The sequence below is a fragment of the Schistocerca gregaria genome, chromosome 7 (assembly GCF_023897955.1).
Source record: "Schistocerca gregaria isolate iqSchGreg1 chromosome 7, iqSchGreg1.2, whole genome shotgun sequence".
NCBI classification, from domain to species: domain Eukaryota; kingdom Metazoa; phylum Arthropoda; class Insecta; order Orthoptera; family Acrididae; genus Schistocerca; species Schistocerca gregaria.
Genome location: NC_064926.1, coordinates 450793139 through 450808847, shown reverse-complemented (window position 1 = coordinate 450808847; position 15709 = coordinate 450793139). Strand labels below are relative to the sequence as shown.

Here is a 15709-nt window from a genome sequence, read left to right as displayed (position 1 = left end):
GTATTTTTACTAATTACTGGTGCCTTTCCCACAGTTACTCCATGTCTTTGGGACATTTCGACCCTTGGTACCAACACATTTAGTACTCTGCTATTCACAAAAAAAGAACTGTTGCTCATTCATAAAGACCACAAAGTTAGTTTCCTGTTCCATAGATCTCACTAGATGATAAATTATAATGGTGTGAAACAAGTCACTTTACATTCACAATGCAAATTAATTTGTAATTTTTTAAAGAAACATAGAGAGCTGAGTTGGTAATTTCCAGCAACCACTTTTTACACATTGCAATTGTAACTACACTTCTACAGAATAGAAGGTTTTGTCATGGAGGAACTTTTTCAGTTTCTTTTCAGATTACTTGACTTTGCTGTTTGTTTGTCATTTTATATCCTTAAGTAACTGATAAAAAATTTCTGTTGCAGTATTGTGGACCCCTTTCTGGGCTAAAGACAACTGTAATGTCTAATAGTGATTATCACTTTTCCTTCAGATATTGTAATTATGCACAGTATAATTCCTTTTGAACCAGGGTGCATTATTTACAACAAAGTTCATGAGGGCATAAATATTATGTGAAGCAATAGTGAGAATGCCCAACTCAACAAGATTTCTACAAAATGGTTTATAAGCTATTTACTCACTCTCTTTCATAAATATGAGTCAACCAGGGCATTATTTAATGTGACATTGTTGAAAAAAAATTCAAATATGTCTAATTACTGGACTGTCTCTCCCCATTCTCATCATTACATTACATTAATACTTGTTCCATAGATCATGAATATGACATTTCGTAATGTGGAACTTGTCTGTTTAACATAAGTTTCCATAACTTTCTTAAGAACTACTACTTCATATCCAAAAATTCAGCTATTGTGTAGGAGTTGTCATGTAGAAATTCTTTTCATTTTTTAAAAATAATGATTGGTATCTGTGAGACTTTTAAGTTTTAATGCTCTTTGGCAAATGACCAAAGATATTCATCCCCTTCTGTGCCAGAGTGAGTGAGTGAGTGAGTGTGTAACTGTTTCACCAGATCATGTGTTTCTTACAATTCAATTTCTCATCAATGCACACACCCAGAAATTTTGAACACTCTACCTTAGCAACAGACTTGTGTTCAAAGCTTATATTTATCAATGGTGTTACCCCATTTACTGTACAAAATTGTATATACTGCATTTTGTCAAAATTACTTCAACCCATTTGCAGAAAAGCAGACAATACTCATATTGTGAAACACATTATTTACAATTTCTTCAGCTAATTCTTGTTTATTCAGTGTGATTACTACACCTGTATCATCTGCAAGAATAACTAGCTCTGGATCTTCAAGAATGTACAGTGGCAAGTCATTATTATGATTACAAGCTTTTGTGCAATGAATACTCATTCTCTTAATGATGAATTACCCAAAAATACGATGCCATATGAAAACGGTGAATGAAAACAAACACTGAACCCTAGGGGCACTGTTCTTGATACCGCCTCAGACAACACTGCTGATTTTTGCAGCCTATCTGTACTACTAATTTGAACCTTCTGCATTCTTCCAGTAATTTGAATTAAACAATTTTTGCTGTTTCACTCACATCACAAAACTTATACTTATCTAGAAGAATTTCACAATTCACACAGTCAAAAGTCTCAGAGGGATCACAAAAAAATCCCAATGGGTGGTGTTCAGTTACTCAGAGCATGTAATATTTGATCAATGAAACGACAGAGAGCATTTTCTGCTGAAAAGTCTTCCTCAAAACCAAACAGATTTTGTCAGTACTTAATTTTTACAATATGTGATGCTACTCTTGACACATTACTTTTTAGGAATGTAGAATAAAGTTGTCAGAAGTGAGACAGGCCAGCTGTTGTTAGCATCAGACCTATCCCCCCCCCCCCCCCCCATTTATGCAATGGTTTAACAATAGCATATCTCAGTCCATCCTGAAAAATGTCCTGTTTCAGTGAGCTATAATGTATGTGGCTGGGAAAAAGCTTTTAGTACTCTGTAGGAAATGCCATCAATTCCATGTGAGCTTTTACTTTTGAGTGAATTTATTATTTTCCTAATTTTAGTCCTACCCCATGAACCATGGACCTTGCCGTTGGTGGGGAGGCTTGCGTGCCTCAGCAATACAGATGGCCGTACCATATCTGTTGAGAGGCCAGACAAATATGTGGCTTCTGAAGAGGGGCAGCAGCCTTTTCAGTAGTTGCAGGGGCAACAGTCTGGATGATTGACTGATCTGGCCTTGCAACACCAATCAAAACGGCCTTGCTGTGCTGGTACTGTGAACGGCTGAAAGCAAGGGGAAACTACAGCCGTAATTTTTCCCGAGGGCTTGCAGCTTTAATGTATGGTTAAATGATGATGGTGTCCTCTTGAGTAAAATATTCCGGAGGTAAAATAGTCCCCCATTCGGATCTCCGGGCGGGGACTACTCAAGTGGATGTTGTTATCAGGAGAAAGAAAACTGGCGTTCTACGGATCGCAGCGTGGAATGTCAGATCCCTTAATCGAACAAGTAGGTTAGAAAATTTAAAAACGGGAAACTACCAACACCATAGTGAAAGCATTATTGTGGCCAAGATAGACACAAAGCCCATGCCTACCGCAACAAATGTATGATGAGATAAAATAAATTATTCAGATAGTGAAGGGAGACGAAAATTTTATAGTCATGGGTGACTGGAATTCGAGAGTAAGAAAAGGAACAGAAGGAAACATAGTGGGTGGATATGGATTGGGGGAGAGAAATGAAAGAAAAAGCCATCTGGCAGAATTTTGCACAGAGCACAACATAATCATAGCTAACACTTGGTTCAAGAATCATAAAAGAAGGTTGTAGTCATGGAAGAATCCTGGAGATACTAGAAGGTATCAGATAGATTATATAATGGTAAGACAGAGATTTAGGAACCAGGTTTTAAATTGTAAGACATTTCCAGGGGCAGATGTGGACTCTGACCACAATCTATTGGTCATGACCTGTAGATTAAAACTGAAGAAACTGTAAAAAAGGTGGAAAGGTAAGGAGATGGGACCTGGATAAACTGACTAAACCAGATGTTGTACAGAGTTTCAGGGAGAGCATAAGGGCACAATTGACAGGAATGGGGGAAAGAAATACAGTAGAAGAAGAATGGGTAGCTCTGAGGGATGAAGTAGTGAATGTAGCAGGGGATCAAGTAGGTAAAAAGACGAGGGCTAGTAGAAATCCTTGGGTAACAGAAGAAATATTGAATTTAATTGATGAAAGGAGAAAATATAAAAATGCAGTAAATGAAGCAGGCAAAAGGGAATATAAACGTCTGAAAAATGAGATCGACAGGAAGTGCAAAATGGCTAAGCAGGGATGGCTAGAGAACAAATGTAAGGATGTAGAGGCTTATCTCATTGGGAGTAAGATAGATAATGCCTACAGGAAAATTAGAGAGACCTTTGGAAAAAAGAGAACCACTTGTATGAAAATCAAGATCTCAAATGGAAACCCAGTTCTAAGCAAAGAAGTGAAAGCAGAAGGGTGGAAGGAGTATACAGAGGGTCTATATAAGGGTGATGTACTTGAGGACAATATTATGGAAATGGAAGAGGATGTAGATGAAGATGAAATGGGAGATACGATACTGAGGGAAGAGTTTGACAGAGCACTGAAAGACCTGAGTCAAAACAAGGCCCCGGGAGTATACAACATTCCATTAGAACTACTGACGGCCTTGGGAGAGCCAGTCCTGACAAAACTCTACCATCTTGTGAGCAAGATGTATGAAACACACTTCAAGAAGAATATCATAATTCAAATCCCAAAGAAAGCAGGTGTTGACAGATGTGAAAATTACCGAACTATCAGTTTAATAAGTCACAGCTGCAAAATACTAACGCGAATTCTTTACAGACAAATGGAAAAAACTGCTAGAAGCCGACCTCGGTGAAGATCAGTTTGGATTCCGCAGAAATGTTGGAACACGTGAGGCAATATTGACCCTACAACTTATCTTAGAAAATAGATTAAGGAAAGGCAAACCTACGTTTCTAGCATTTGTAGTCTTAGAGAAAGCTTTTGACAATGTTGACTGGAATACTCTCTTTCAAATTCTAAAGGTGGCAGGGGTAAAATACAGGGAGCGAAAGGCTATTTACAATTTGTATAGAAACCAGATGGCAGTTATAAGAGTCGAGGGGTATGAAAGGGAAGCAGTGGTTTGGAAGGGAGTGAGACAGGGTTGTAGCCTGTCCCTGATGTTATTCAATCTGTATATTGAGCAAGCAGTATAGGAAACAAAAGAAAAGTTTGGAGTAGGTGTTAAAGTCCATGGAGAAGAAATAAAAACGATGAGGTTCGCCGGTGACATTGTAATTCTGTCAGAGACAGCAAAGGACTTGGAAGAGCAGTTGAACGGAATAGACAGTGTCTTGAAAGGAGGATACAAGATGAACATCAACAAAAGCAAAATGGAACGTAGTCGAACTAAATCAGGTGATGCTGAGGGAATTTGATTAGGAATGAGACACTTAAAGTAGTAAAGGAGTTTTGCTATTTGGGGAGCAAAGTAACAGATGATGGTCGAAGTGAAGAGGGTATAAAATGTAGACTGGTAGTGGCAAAGAAAGCGTTTCTGAAGAAGAGAAAGTTGTTGACATCGAGTATAGATTTAAGTGTCAGAAAGTCATTTCTGAAAGTATTTGTATGAAGTGTAGCCATGTATGGAAGTGAATCATGGACGATAAATAGTTTGGACAAGAAGAGAATAGAAGCTTTCGAAATGTGGTGCTACAGAAGAAAGCTGAAGATTAGATGGGTAGATCACATAACTAATGAGGAGGTATTGAATAGAATTGGGGAGAAGAGGAGCTTGTGGCACAACTTGACAAGAAGAAGGGACCAGTTGGTAGGATATGTTCTGAGGCATCAAGGGATCACAAATTTAGCATTGGAGGGCAGCGTGAAGGGTAAAAATCGTAGAGGGAGACCAAGAGATGAATACACTAAGCAGATTCAGAAGGATGTAGGTTGCAGTAGGTACTGGGAGATGAAGCTTGCACAGGATAGAGTAGCATAGAGGGCTGCATCAAACCAGTCTCTGGACTGAAGACAACAACAACAATAACAATTTCAGTAGGAGAGGTCGGTTGAATTTGAATTTTATCAAAGTGCACAGACATTACCTCTTCCATATACAGCCTTGCATTTTCTAATGAATAGTTGGATCCTATTTTCTCTACAACACTTAAAAAATTATTATTAAAAATATTTTCTATTTATGATTTTTTGTTAAGAAACTTAATTGCATTTGACAGAAATATTAAAATTTTCCCTGTTTCCACACTATTAAGTATTTCCTCATCCTCTGTTACATTTATCAATGGTGAAATACCCCTAGAAGTGCTTATGTCTATGTCCATGTTCATCTCTTAATCCCCCACCGCACAAACACACACATACAAATGCCTACATGCAATGAAATCAGTATCAGAAGATTGGTTCAGTGCGTGTATTGCAATTAGGAAATATGTGCTGCTTTCAGATTTAATGACTTCCTGGTTTGTTTTACTTCTAATAGATTCAAGTGTAAATATTTATCAGTGTGACAACTGGAAGAGAAATTAGGTATATGTTGCAAATAAGCATCAAAACTCACACAACATAACTGCTGGCATCTGGGCAGTCATAAACAGTTTTAGAACCTGCAATGACAAATCCTGTATGGACAACACTATGAAACACAATGGCATGCACATGAAAGACCAACTGGAAATTGTAAATATTTTTAATGAATATTTTTCTTCTGTAGGGAAAGCTATAAATGACAAACATAAAAAGTGCAGAAATAATGGGCATCATCATTAGCTCTCTAAAACCGTCTAATTCAGCTGGGCATGATGGCCTAAATTTTAATGTTTTAAAAGCCTGTACCTCTGTCTGTAGCAGTCAACAATATAATAGAATCAAGCACCTTTCCAGACAGACTAAAAATTGTACAGGTAACACCCATTTTTAAGAAAGGTGACATCAACAAAACAGAAAAATGGATTCCTCAAAGGTAAATCAACCAGCACTGCAGCTGCTCAACTAATTGAAGAGGTGTTAAGGGGTATTGAAAGCAAGAAGCATGTGGCAGGTGTATACCTAGACCTGGAAAAAGCCTTTGATTGTGTGAATGTTGACATCCTATTAGACAAGCATGGGCATTAGAGGCACTGCTTATGACCTAATAAAGTATTATATGACCAATAGAAAACAATTTGTTCTGCTTAAAACATAAAGTGGTGTCTACAAATAAGAGATCACTTGCATAAATAAACAAAAGCCTAGAGAACCAGAACTATTGAGAGGAAGTTTAATAATGAAAAAATAGATTACTTTTGTTCGCTCTTGAGAAGAGAAATCTGGACTGATGTTTACAGTTCAAACAGCACAGGTGACAAGTTCAATAAATTTGTGGCACATACAAACATTTTTTTGAAATAGCCTTTCCTAAACAAACATCACTTATGAATACTGTGCACAAACCGAATAAATGGATCACAATAGGAATAAAAATATCATGCCAGAATAAAAGGAACTTATATGAATACTCACAGCAAACCACAAATCCTGTATTGATCAATTACTTTAAACAATATAAACAAATACTTAGACAAGTTATAACAAAAGCAAAGAAAATGGAAAATGACAAACAAATAAAAAATTCCAGGAACAAGACTAAAGCAACCTGGAGTATCATAAAAAGAGAAACAGGTACTACATCATTAGCTCACAAAAATATAGATCGTCATGAAAACAACAATAAAATAATCAACCCAACAGTAGTGGCTAATAAATTTAACAACTACTTTTCGAATGTTGCACACCACCTGATTACCAAACATTACAACTCACAACCATAGAGCAATACACTCCAGTCAGATACGAAACTTCTTACAAGAACACTATTCATGTCTCCAACAATGCCTGAGGAATTATCTGTCATTATAAAAAGGTTACCCAATAATTATTCAGCAGGTACTGATGAAATACCAGTTATCATCATCAAAGCAAGTGTAACATCTATCACAGAACCATAACGGATATTTTCAATTCATCATTTGTGAGTGGTATATTCCCAAAAAACCTTAGTAAAGCCTTCAATGTAATTGTGTAATTGATCATAATACTCTGTTGCAGAAGCTAGAATTATGGAATACGAGGCCTGCCAAACAAGTGGATACACTCCTACCTTCATGACCATCAACAGATCACTTAAATAAAATACAAAGACATAAAAACACAAATAATTTGTAATTTTTACAGTAATGCACAAAACATTACACATAGAGTTCCTCAAGGGTCAGTCCTTGGGCCAATTCTTTTCATTCTTTATGTTAATGATTTGTCAGAAAAAATAACTAAAGGGACAACAGTACTTTTTGCAGATGACACAAATATCCTAATCAAACCACGTGATGAGGAAAGCCTACAAAAAACAGCTACAGGTATAATACAAAATTTGACACAATGGTTCAGAACAAACAAGCTAATAATAAATAATGAAAAAACAGTGACAGTAAATTTCCACAATTCACAGAAACTACATCCTGCAAGACCAATTTTTAAAATTGATGGAAAAACTGTCTCACCTGTAAGCGACGCAAAATTTTTAGGTATACATATACAGCAAAACCTAAAATGGGAGACACATCTTAACCATGTAAATAAAGAGCTAAATACACTTACGTACGCAGTAAGAATCCTCGCACAAAATACAAGCCGCGCGTCTGTGATCACAATGTACCATGGCAATATTCAGTCACTGCTGATGTATGGCATTATCTTTTAGGGGAACTCCGTAGGTACAAACAAAACATTTAGGCTACAGAAAAAGATTGTTAGAATAATAAACCATGCTAAGGCAGAGACTCCTGTAGACCAATATTTAAAAATCTCTGTATACTGCCTCTTCCTTGCTTATATATGTATGAAATATTAAATTTAACAACAGGAAGTATTTTAAAAGGTGGAAATATCTTCAAGTATAACTGTGATTACCACCCTCATGATACTAGGCAGAAACATTACTTGCATGTCAATACAGTAAGTACAAACATTTGTAAGAGAGGAGTGTATCATACAGGCATAATGCTGTACAACCACTTGCCATCCTATTTGAAACATATGCAAAATTTACAAAAGTTTAAAGTGAAACTGAAAGAGTACTTGCTTGACCACTGCTTCTATTCTGTTTTCGAGTACCAGAAAAGTATAGTGTAATTGCTCAAATATTCTTAATAAGTCTATCATTTTATTTTATTATATTACATTTGTCTTCAATATTCAACATGTATGGAATAATTTTTAATTATTTATCCTTTCAAAATAACAATGTGTATGATGATGTATATACTGTACCAATCTGACTTGTCCTACATCGTTTGTGCAAAATATGTACCTAAACATGATTTACAGGACCAATAAAGAAATACAAATATAAAATATGGCGTGCCCCAGGGCCCAGTGTTGGACCCCTTTCTATTCCTGATCTATGTAAATGATATTAAATACTGTATTATTAATTCCAAAACTGTTCTGTATGCCAATGACACGTCCATTGTGTGCAAAAAGGAATCATGTAATGAACTAGAGGCCGAGTGTAATAATGTGACAAAAGAAATTGTTCAGTTTTTTAATGAAAGCCACTTAAATGTAAGCACCAAAAAACATGTTTGATGGAGTATAACAAAAGTAGTTTGAATAATGAAATTAAATTATACATTGGCAACGAATTGGTAAAGAAAGAGTATAGCGTAAAATTCCTTGGCATAACAATCCAAAACAACCTGAAATGGAGCACACATATTGACTCCCTAGCAACTAAGCTGTCAAAAAATATATTTGGAATCAGTACAATAAGCAAGTTCTGTAAAGACACTGTAGTCCAAAAGACTGTATACCATGCTCTTTTCTCCTCTCACTTGAGCTACAGTATTGAAAATTGGGGGGGCAACAAATAAGCTAATCTAGATAAGCTACTCATTCTGAAAAAAAGGGTGTGAGTATAATCTGTGGAGTAAAATATAGGAAATCTTGTGCAACTTGTTTCCAAAAACAGATGTGTTAACTGTTATACACACATACATTCTAAAAGCCATATTGCTTGTGAAAAGATTGCACCCAAACACTTATTCAGATTTCCACCAGTACAATACAGAAATAAAGAAAGATTTTAAATTGGCAGGCACAGAACAGAACTTTATGGAAAGGGGCCTCAGAACGCAGGTATAAAATTAGCTAATGTACTGCCTAGTGCAGTCATGGCTCTTCCTAAAATTAAACTGAAACATCAGCTTAAGAAATTTTTAGTAAAACACCCTTTCTACACATTAGAACAGCACTATACTTGTATGAAGAACAACAAATGCTTTGTGAAATTATGTGAATATAAATCAATAAACATGCTATTTTGTGCATGTTCAGTGTACCATTCGATGTTGAATAAAGCTATTATTATTATTATATCACATCCTGTAAAATACTTTGTCTTACAACAAACACACAGAAGCATCTGGCTGCATGTCATCTCCTACCCCCACTCGTCTTTAAAGTACTAACTAACAATATGAAAGACAAGGATCTATCTACAAATTCATAAAATTGCTAGAACCGGAAAACAATACGCTAGAAATATGGTTACATGCGATTTCATTGAGACCCGTCGGAGAATGGCTAATTATTATTCACAGAACTTATGGCCTGCTGCTAGTAACTTTAAAAAAGAAGACACACACAACTGATGTTACACACATATTGCTCTCCAATTCCACGAGATGCAGGCATCGAAACGGTATTATGAGTGACAAGAGTTAATGGAACCAAAATCACTCATTAAACTAACCATGTTTTCCTCTTATTATGTCCACGTATGTACACAAATGCGGATGTTTGATGGTTTTGAGAAACTGTGCTCTTCCATAAATAGTTATAGAATTTGGCGTCAATGGCAGGCCATTACTGCCACACATTTCGCCTGGATGGCTCCTGGCGAAGAAAGTGATGCCTCCAAAGAGGCTTCCAATGTCATCTTGATGTTTCTTATCTGCTACGGAAATTGTGAAAAATTAGTTTACCTTATAAAACTGGAATCAAACATTCCCTATAACGAAACTAAACTTCTGAGAGTTGAAATAAGTCACCTGTCATCGCGTATATAAAATGTCACCGCTGACAGTAAACGTCTTCAACAACAGAGAAAGACGTTCATAAAAGACTATAAAATTACTGAACATGCGAGTGGCTATTGTTTAAAACACGTCACCCACTGCCAAGGAATCCAATCGTAACAGATGACTAAAAACTGTAAAAGTATACACTACACATAACCTAGAAATCGGCAACATGATGAAATCAAAACATAGCGCCACTATACATCAAAGACCAAACAAACTTCCCGCTGCACGCCCACTTTGAGAACATATCGACAGTGGTCAGAGATCTTCACCTTCGGGTATAAATAAACCTAATAACCAATGCAGTGATTGTTGACATAATAGTATGTAAGTACGCCTCACATTAGCTAAATAATTCATTTACACGCGGTTGATATCAGGGCCATATTTATAGAAGTTTAATTTTAACGCATCTGCCAGTACTACAGTTACGTCCGTACTTCGAAACTATAGAGTGAGAAAACACGTCCAATCAAAGTAGTTCAACAGTGAATACGTTTTAGTGGACAGAAATATTTATGCGATCACTATTCTTTTGTCACTCAAAGCTACTATACTGTTACCGGTACCTGTACCTTCATCGTCTGCCATAGATTCTAAAGGTCAAGTCCTCCAAATTCTTTAGTCTGAATATAACAGCAAACCCAAGAGGCATTACTACATTCAAGCTCTGTGCAAAAGGTTAATCTCAGCAACATTTGCCTTGAGAATCATATCAGACAATAGGGAGATGACCACAATAAAAAAGCATACTTTGGCTACTTCCATCAGCCCATGGCCTATGTAGTTATTTTCTGAGGATATCAACTGATAACAAGAAAAGTGTTTCATCCTAGGCACTCATGCAGAATTTGTTTTGGGATCTTCAAATCTTTACAACAACAGCTGGTGTGCTTTGTTTAAAAAAAATATCACATTATTTAAAACCAATAGTTTGTACAATAATTATAACACCAGAAGAAAAATTGATAGTCATTATGATCTAAAAACAAATATAATGGTGCAAATGGGGTATTATACAGTGTCACCCAGATTTTTAATGCCCTCCCACCAATAATAAAAGGACTGGTTGGAGACATATCCAAGTTTAAAGCAAAGCTGATGCAGTTCCTTCTAGATGAATGTTATAGTATAGAAAAATTTCCAAGCCAAAATCCATAATAGCTCCTGAGTATGCTTAAATCTATTTTTGTGTTCTTTATGGCCTAATCATCATTCTTTGTCTATCTACAGTGTAATTTAAAACTGAAATCTATGTATATAACTGTATGTATAGCTGTGTATTCATTCAAAAGTCTAGTATGATAACTTATATGTAACGTTATATGGTAACTTATCAGTTCCTGTTATTTATATGATAAGAACATTGTACTTGTGCACTAAACAATAATTTGTAAAAATTTGACACATTCTATATCCAGAGATACATTCTCATATGGATTTACAGAACTCGAAATAAATAATGGTTAGAAATTCAACTAATCCCTAGTACTGTGCCAGTAAACATTTTTCATGTTCCTTATAATCTTCTTTAATAAACTCTTCAGATCAACTAAACTGCTCTTGCAGATCATGTGAGCGTTTTATTTCACAAATAATTTCAGTTATCTCATAAACAAATTGCATTTCTCAAAGAAATAATTTAATGCCACTCTCGCTAGAAAACTCTCATTTATGGACTATTTTACTTCAAGTAAGTAACAATATACTTGCTTGATAGCCAAAATAATTTTATTTATCACCTTACGAATTTTTGATCTTTTATTATTTTTACTGTCATGTACTCCTGTTATTTTAAATTTTGAACATTTTGATTGTCATATACTATTGTCTTTAAATAGGTTCCTTCAAATTTGTGTATTGAATATCCCAATGTGTGCCATATTCCAGTGTTCAATTACAGCACCTTAAAGCGCTAAATCTATGGGCTCTTTGGCAGATATTTGTAGCTGCAATGAATGATAATTTTATGTAGTTAACTATAATGGCCAACCCTGATGCTATGAGTACAACCTGCTGCTAGTGTATAAATGACAGTGGGTCAGTGTAACCGTTAACTCATGGGGTGTGGCCTCTCAGACTGTGTGAAAATGTTCGAACTTGTGGTCGAAGGCCAGCTCTAGCAGAATGATTCTGTACCCCCCCCCCCCCCTACTTTCTGCATATTGCCAACTCCATAATGTTTTGTTGTCAGTTGCGTTGCTTTTGAAGGAGAAGACAATGACGCCACTAAATTACTAGATACACTTGTATTTATCATGCAGTCACTTGGACAAAACATAGTTTTCCCAACTGTTGATCTGTTGACAACACCAGCTCCAAGCGAATGTATGTATGCAAATCCGAACCTTGACTTAATGTTTGAACAGAAATTGTCTGAAGAAAATAAAGTTTATTTGAAGAAGAGATGCATTCAGTTTATTCTGAAACTCATAAAAGAAATTCAACAAAGACTGCCAAGTAACGTTAAGATCCTGAAAAAAATGTCAATGCTGAATGCTGAAGGAACACTAAAAGTGAATAAAAATAATGATGTAGCGGATGTAGCCAAAGAATTGGGTTTTATTCGCGATTTCATAGACGGTATGCTGCAAGAATGGCATAATATCAACTTCATTAGGTGGAATAACACTACTAACACTGTTCGATTTTGGAGTGAGGATTTGCAGTATAAAAATGCCACAGGGGAGAATCCTTTTTCGTTGATTTCACAGCTAGCAATCACTGTTCTATGCCTACTGCACTCAAATGCAGAAGTGGACAGAATATGCAGTTCTATGAACATTATAAAAACTGGACATCATTACAGATTATTGTTAAAGACAATTAATGCTTTGATCATATTGAGAGACCAGCTGAGGAAACAAATTAGAGATTGTGCATCTTTTGACATACCGCCAAACATATTGGAGCTTATTGAAACGAACAAAAGTTACTCTTTTGCGACAAAACCAGTCGAACTGCAACATCATCTTTTGAGCGACGTTCAACCCTCTACATCAGCTACAGTTCTGTCAGAGCATGAAACAGAAGAGTATTTTATATGTATGTTGTTGCAAGTGATGTGCCATTTAATTAAGACAATATAGCAATTACACATGAGACAATTTTTATTAATATTTTATTACCCCCCCCCCCTCCACTGGCTTATTGCACCATTCATAGCATGAAATTTTCAGTACACCCCTAGTAAAATTAGTTTTAGCTACTTTCTACCGACTTTTGATATTGAATCTAGCGACTCGGGTTTTTTAGAGTTGACAACACTGACCAAAACATTGCATTGAAACAAGAGTTCAGTTGTTAGTGCTGTGGAATGTGGGAAAAAACCGCAAAGTGGCATTCATAAGAAGGAGAACAACACCAAAAAAGCAACAGGAGCGTAATATGTAAGAAATTGTCCACGCAACCTGTAAGTAAAGTTCGAAACATTACTACTTAATAGGAAATACCAACCACCAGAACTGTTTATAACCTACAGGTACAGTGACAAAAATGTAAATTAAATAGCAAACATATGTACATATTCCAGGCCACCGATGATGCCTTGCATAAAATAAAGGTGAAACGCGTATGGCACTAAAATTTTGTTTTATTCAATTGCTGTCAGATGGTCCATAAGTAAAAATTATCAATATACCGTAATTCCTCAACAAAGTTTGACACTACTAACAGCTGCCGGACGATTCAACTTTTCTGCAAGGGTATCGTGATAGAGTAGCCCCACTGAGAGTGATCTGACCTCTTTGGAGTATAATGCGACTACACTTTTGTCTCTGGTATACAAGGACCATTCACACCATCCGTTGAAATTTGAACTGATCCAAAGCAGCAAATTGTGTCCATGTTTTTTCAGCTCTCCTTATTCGCTCCCTCCTGTGCTGTGATAACAGGGGGTTGTTACAATGACACACATGTCAATAACACAGCAAAGGGTTCCTCTAAGGCAGCCGCCCCCCTCCCCCATCCTGGTTCGGTAACAGTCTCGGTGCTTCTGCGCACCTTTGTTACGCACTTCAAAAACGTACCTGTACAGAGACTTCGACACCATTCATGTGAATGGCGATGAGATGGTCACGCCGCAGAAGGGCTCCAAAAAGGAATGCTGAAAAATCATAACCACCCTTTGCTGCTTAACGTTACTTATAATCCGTCTTGATTGCAATTTTTTTTATTCATATGACCGGTTTCGGTTCAGTCAGAACCATCTTCAGATCTGATATTTCAGTTACAGGAGTAACCCGTCCAAATTCAGCCTTCAGATGCTGTGTCACAAGACGGATTATAAGTAACATTATACAATCACTGATTGCTGCTATCTCATCAGACAGTATGTGTGTTTTTGCAAAACCCTTTGTTGCTTCGGATCAAGATCAGATTTCGCCGAATGGGTGAAAGGTTGCAGTTCCACTTCAAAAAAACTTAGTGAAGAAACAATAGCGTTCATCACAGATGTACAAATTATGCAACGTTTTCTGCTACCGGCGGGCTCTAATGCAACCTGATGTATCTTGCGGAAAATGTTAAGAGTGCTTTGTGCCTGGAGCAAAAAATATTCAAATGTGCCTGAAATCTTACGGGGCTTAACTTCTAAGGTCATCAGTCCCTAAGCTTACACATTACTTAACCTAAATAATCCTAAGGACAATCACGCAAACTCATGCCAGAGGGAGGACTCGAACCTCCGCCGGGACCAGCCGCACAGTCCATGACTGCAGCGCCTGAGACCGCTCGGCTAATCCCGCGCGGGGTGCCTGGAGCTTCGAACCAAAGTGCAACTTTTCATATTTATTTAGAAATCATTTCCAGAGGTGATGAAGCCTTCGGCAGGAGAAAATTACTGGGATCGGCGGGAACTGAAACCACAAGGAAAACGAAATACACAAATTCCGAAATGCTTATGGTACCATCAGCAGAACATTGAGTCTTAAAGTACGAAAAGAGAACATCATTAAAATTTACTGAGGGGGGGATATAAAGAAAGTGGCGCCACATACAGAGGTGCAGTTGTGGGCTGTAATTATCGTATGGCAGAGAAACTTAGTAAACATGCTAATGTGTTCATCGTGGAACCGATTCACACAGGAAAAAATAATTCCAATTTCGACCAACAGGTGCAAATCTAGCGCTGTACGCTGTTTTTATGACGGTATGGCATCTGCGCTGTCATTTGACAAGCCATAACACGTGTGAACAGTACGGCTATGGAGAAGAGAGAGCATGTGCTGTTCGTGACGCTTTTTTGTGTGAATGATAGCAGTTACAGTGCTGCATTGAGAGAGTATAGCCTGAGGGGAAGCCCGACGTCGTCAAATGGTTTACAGAAGATGATCATAGAATTCGAAACTACGGGTGAGCTCGGTGTGGTGCCTGGAAGAGGAGAGCATCCTATCCCGGTAGAAGCTATTGACGAGGTTGCTGTTGCTGTAACTGACCATGCACCGCGTGTCCTAGGTAGTGTTAGTGTTCGAGCAGTGTTGTGATTGTTGTCCACCCCATCGTCGG

At 37.0% G+C, this 15709-nt stretch overlaps 1 protein-coding gene across 3 annotated transcripts in view; it reads right to left on the bottom strand.

Annotated features, from left to right (window-relative positions):
- Positions 1–10700, bottom strand: part of LOC126281643 (TBC domain-containing protein kinase-like protein) — a 65718-nt gene extending 55018 nt beyond the window's left edge. The window contains exons 1-2 of one of the 3 annotated variants that reach the window (XM_049980775.1): positions 10172–10700; positions 9874–10074 (exon numbers count right to left, since the gene is read on the bottom strand). In XM_049980775.1, the coding sequence (XP_049836732.1) occupies positions 9874–10074; positions 10172–10178 (208 nt within the window). In that variant the 5' untranslated portion in view covers positions 10179–10700. Of the gene's footprint in view, positions 1–9873; positions 10078–10171 lie in introns of all 3 variants that reach the window. The other 2 variants (XM_049980774.1, XM_049980776.1) reach the window with 2 other exon arrangements.
- Positions 10701–15709: the final 5009 nt, after the last annotated feature.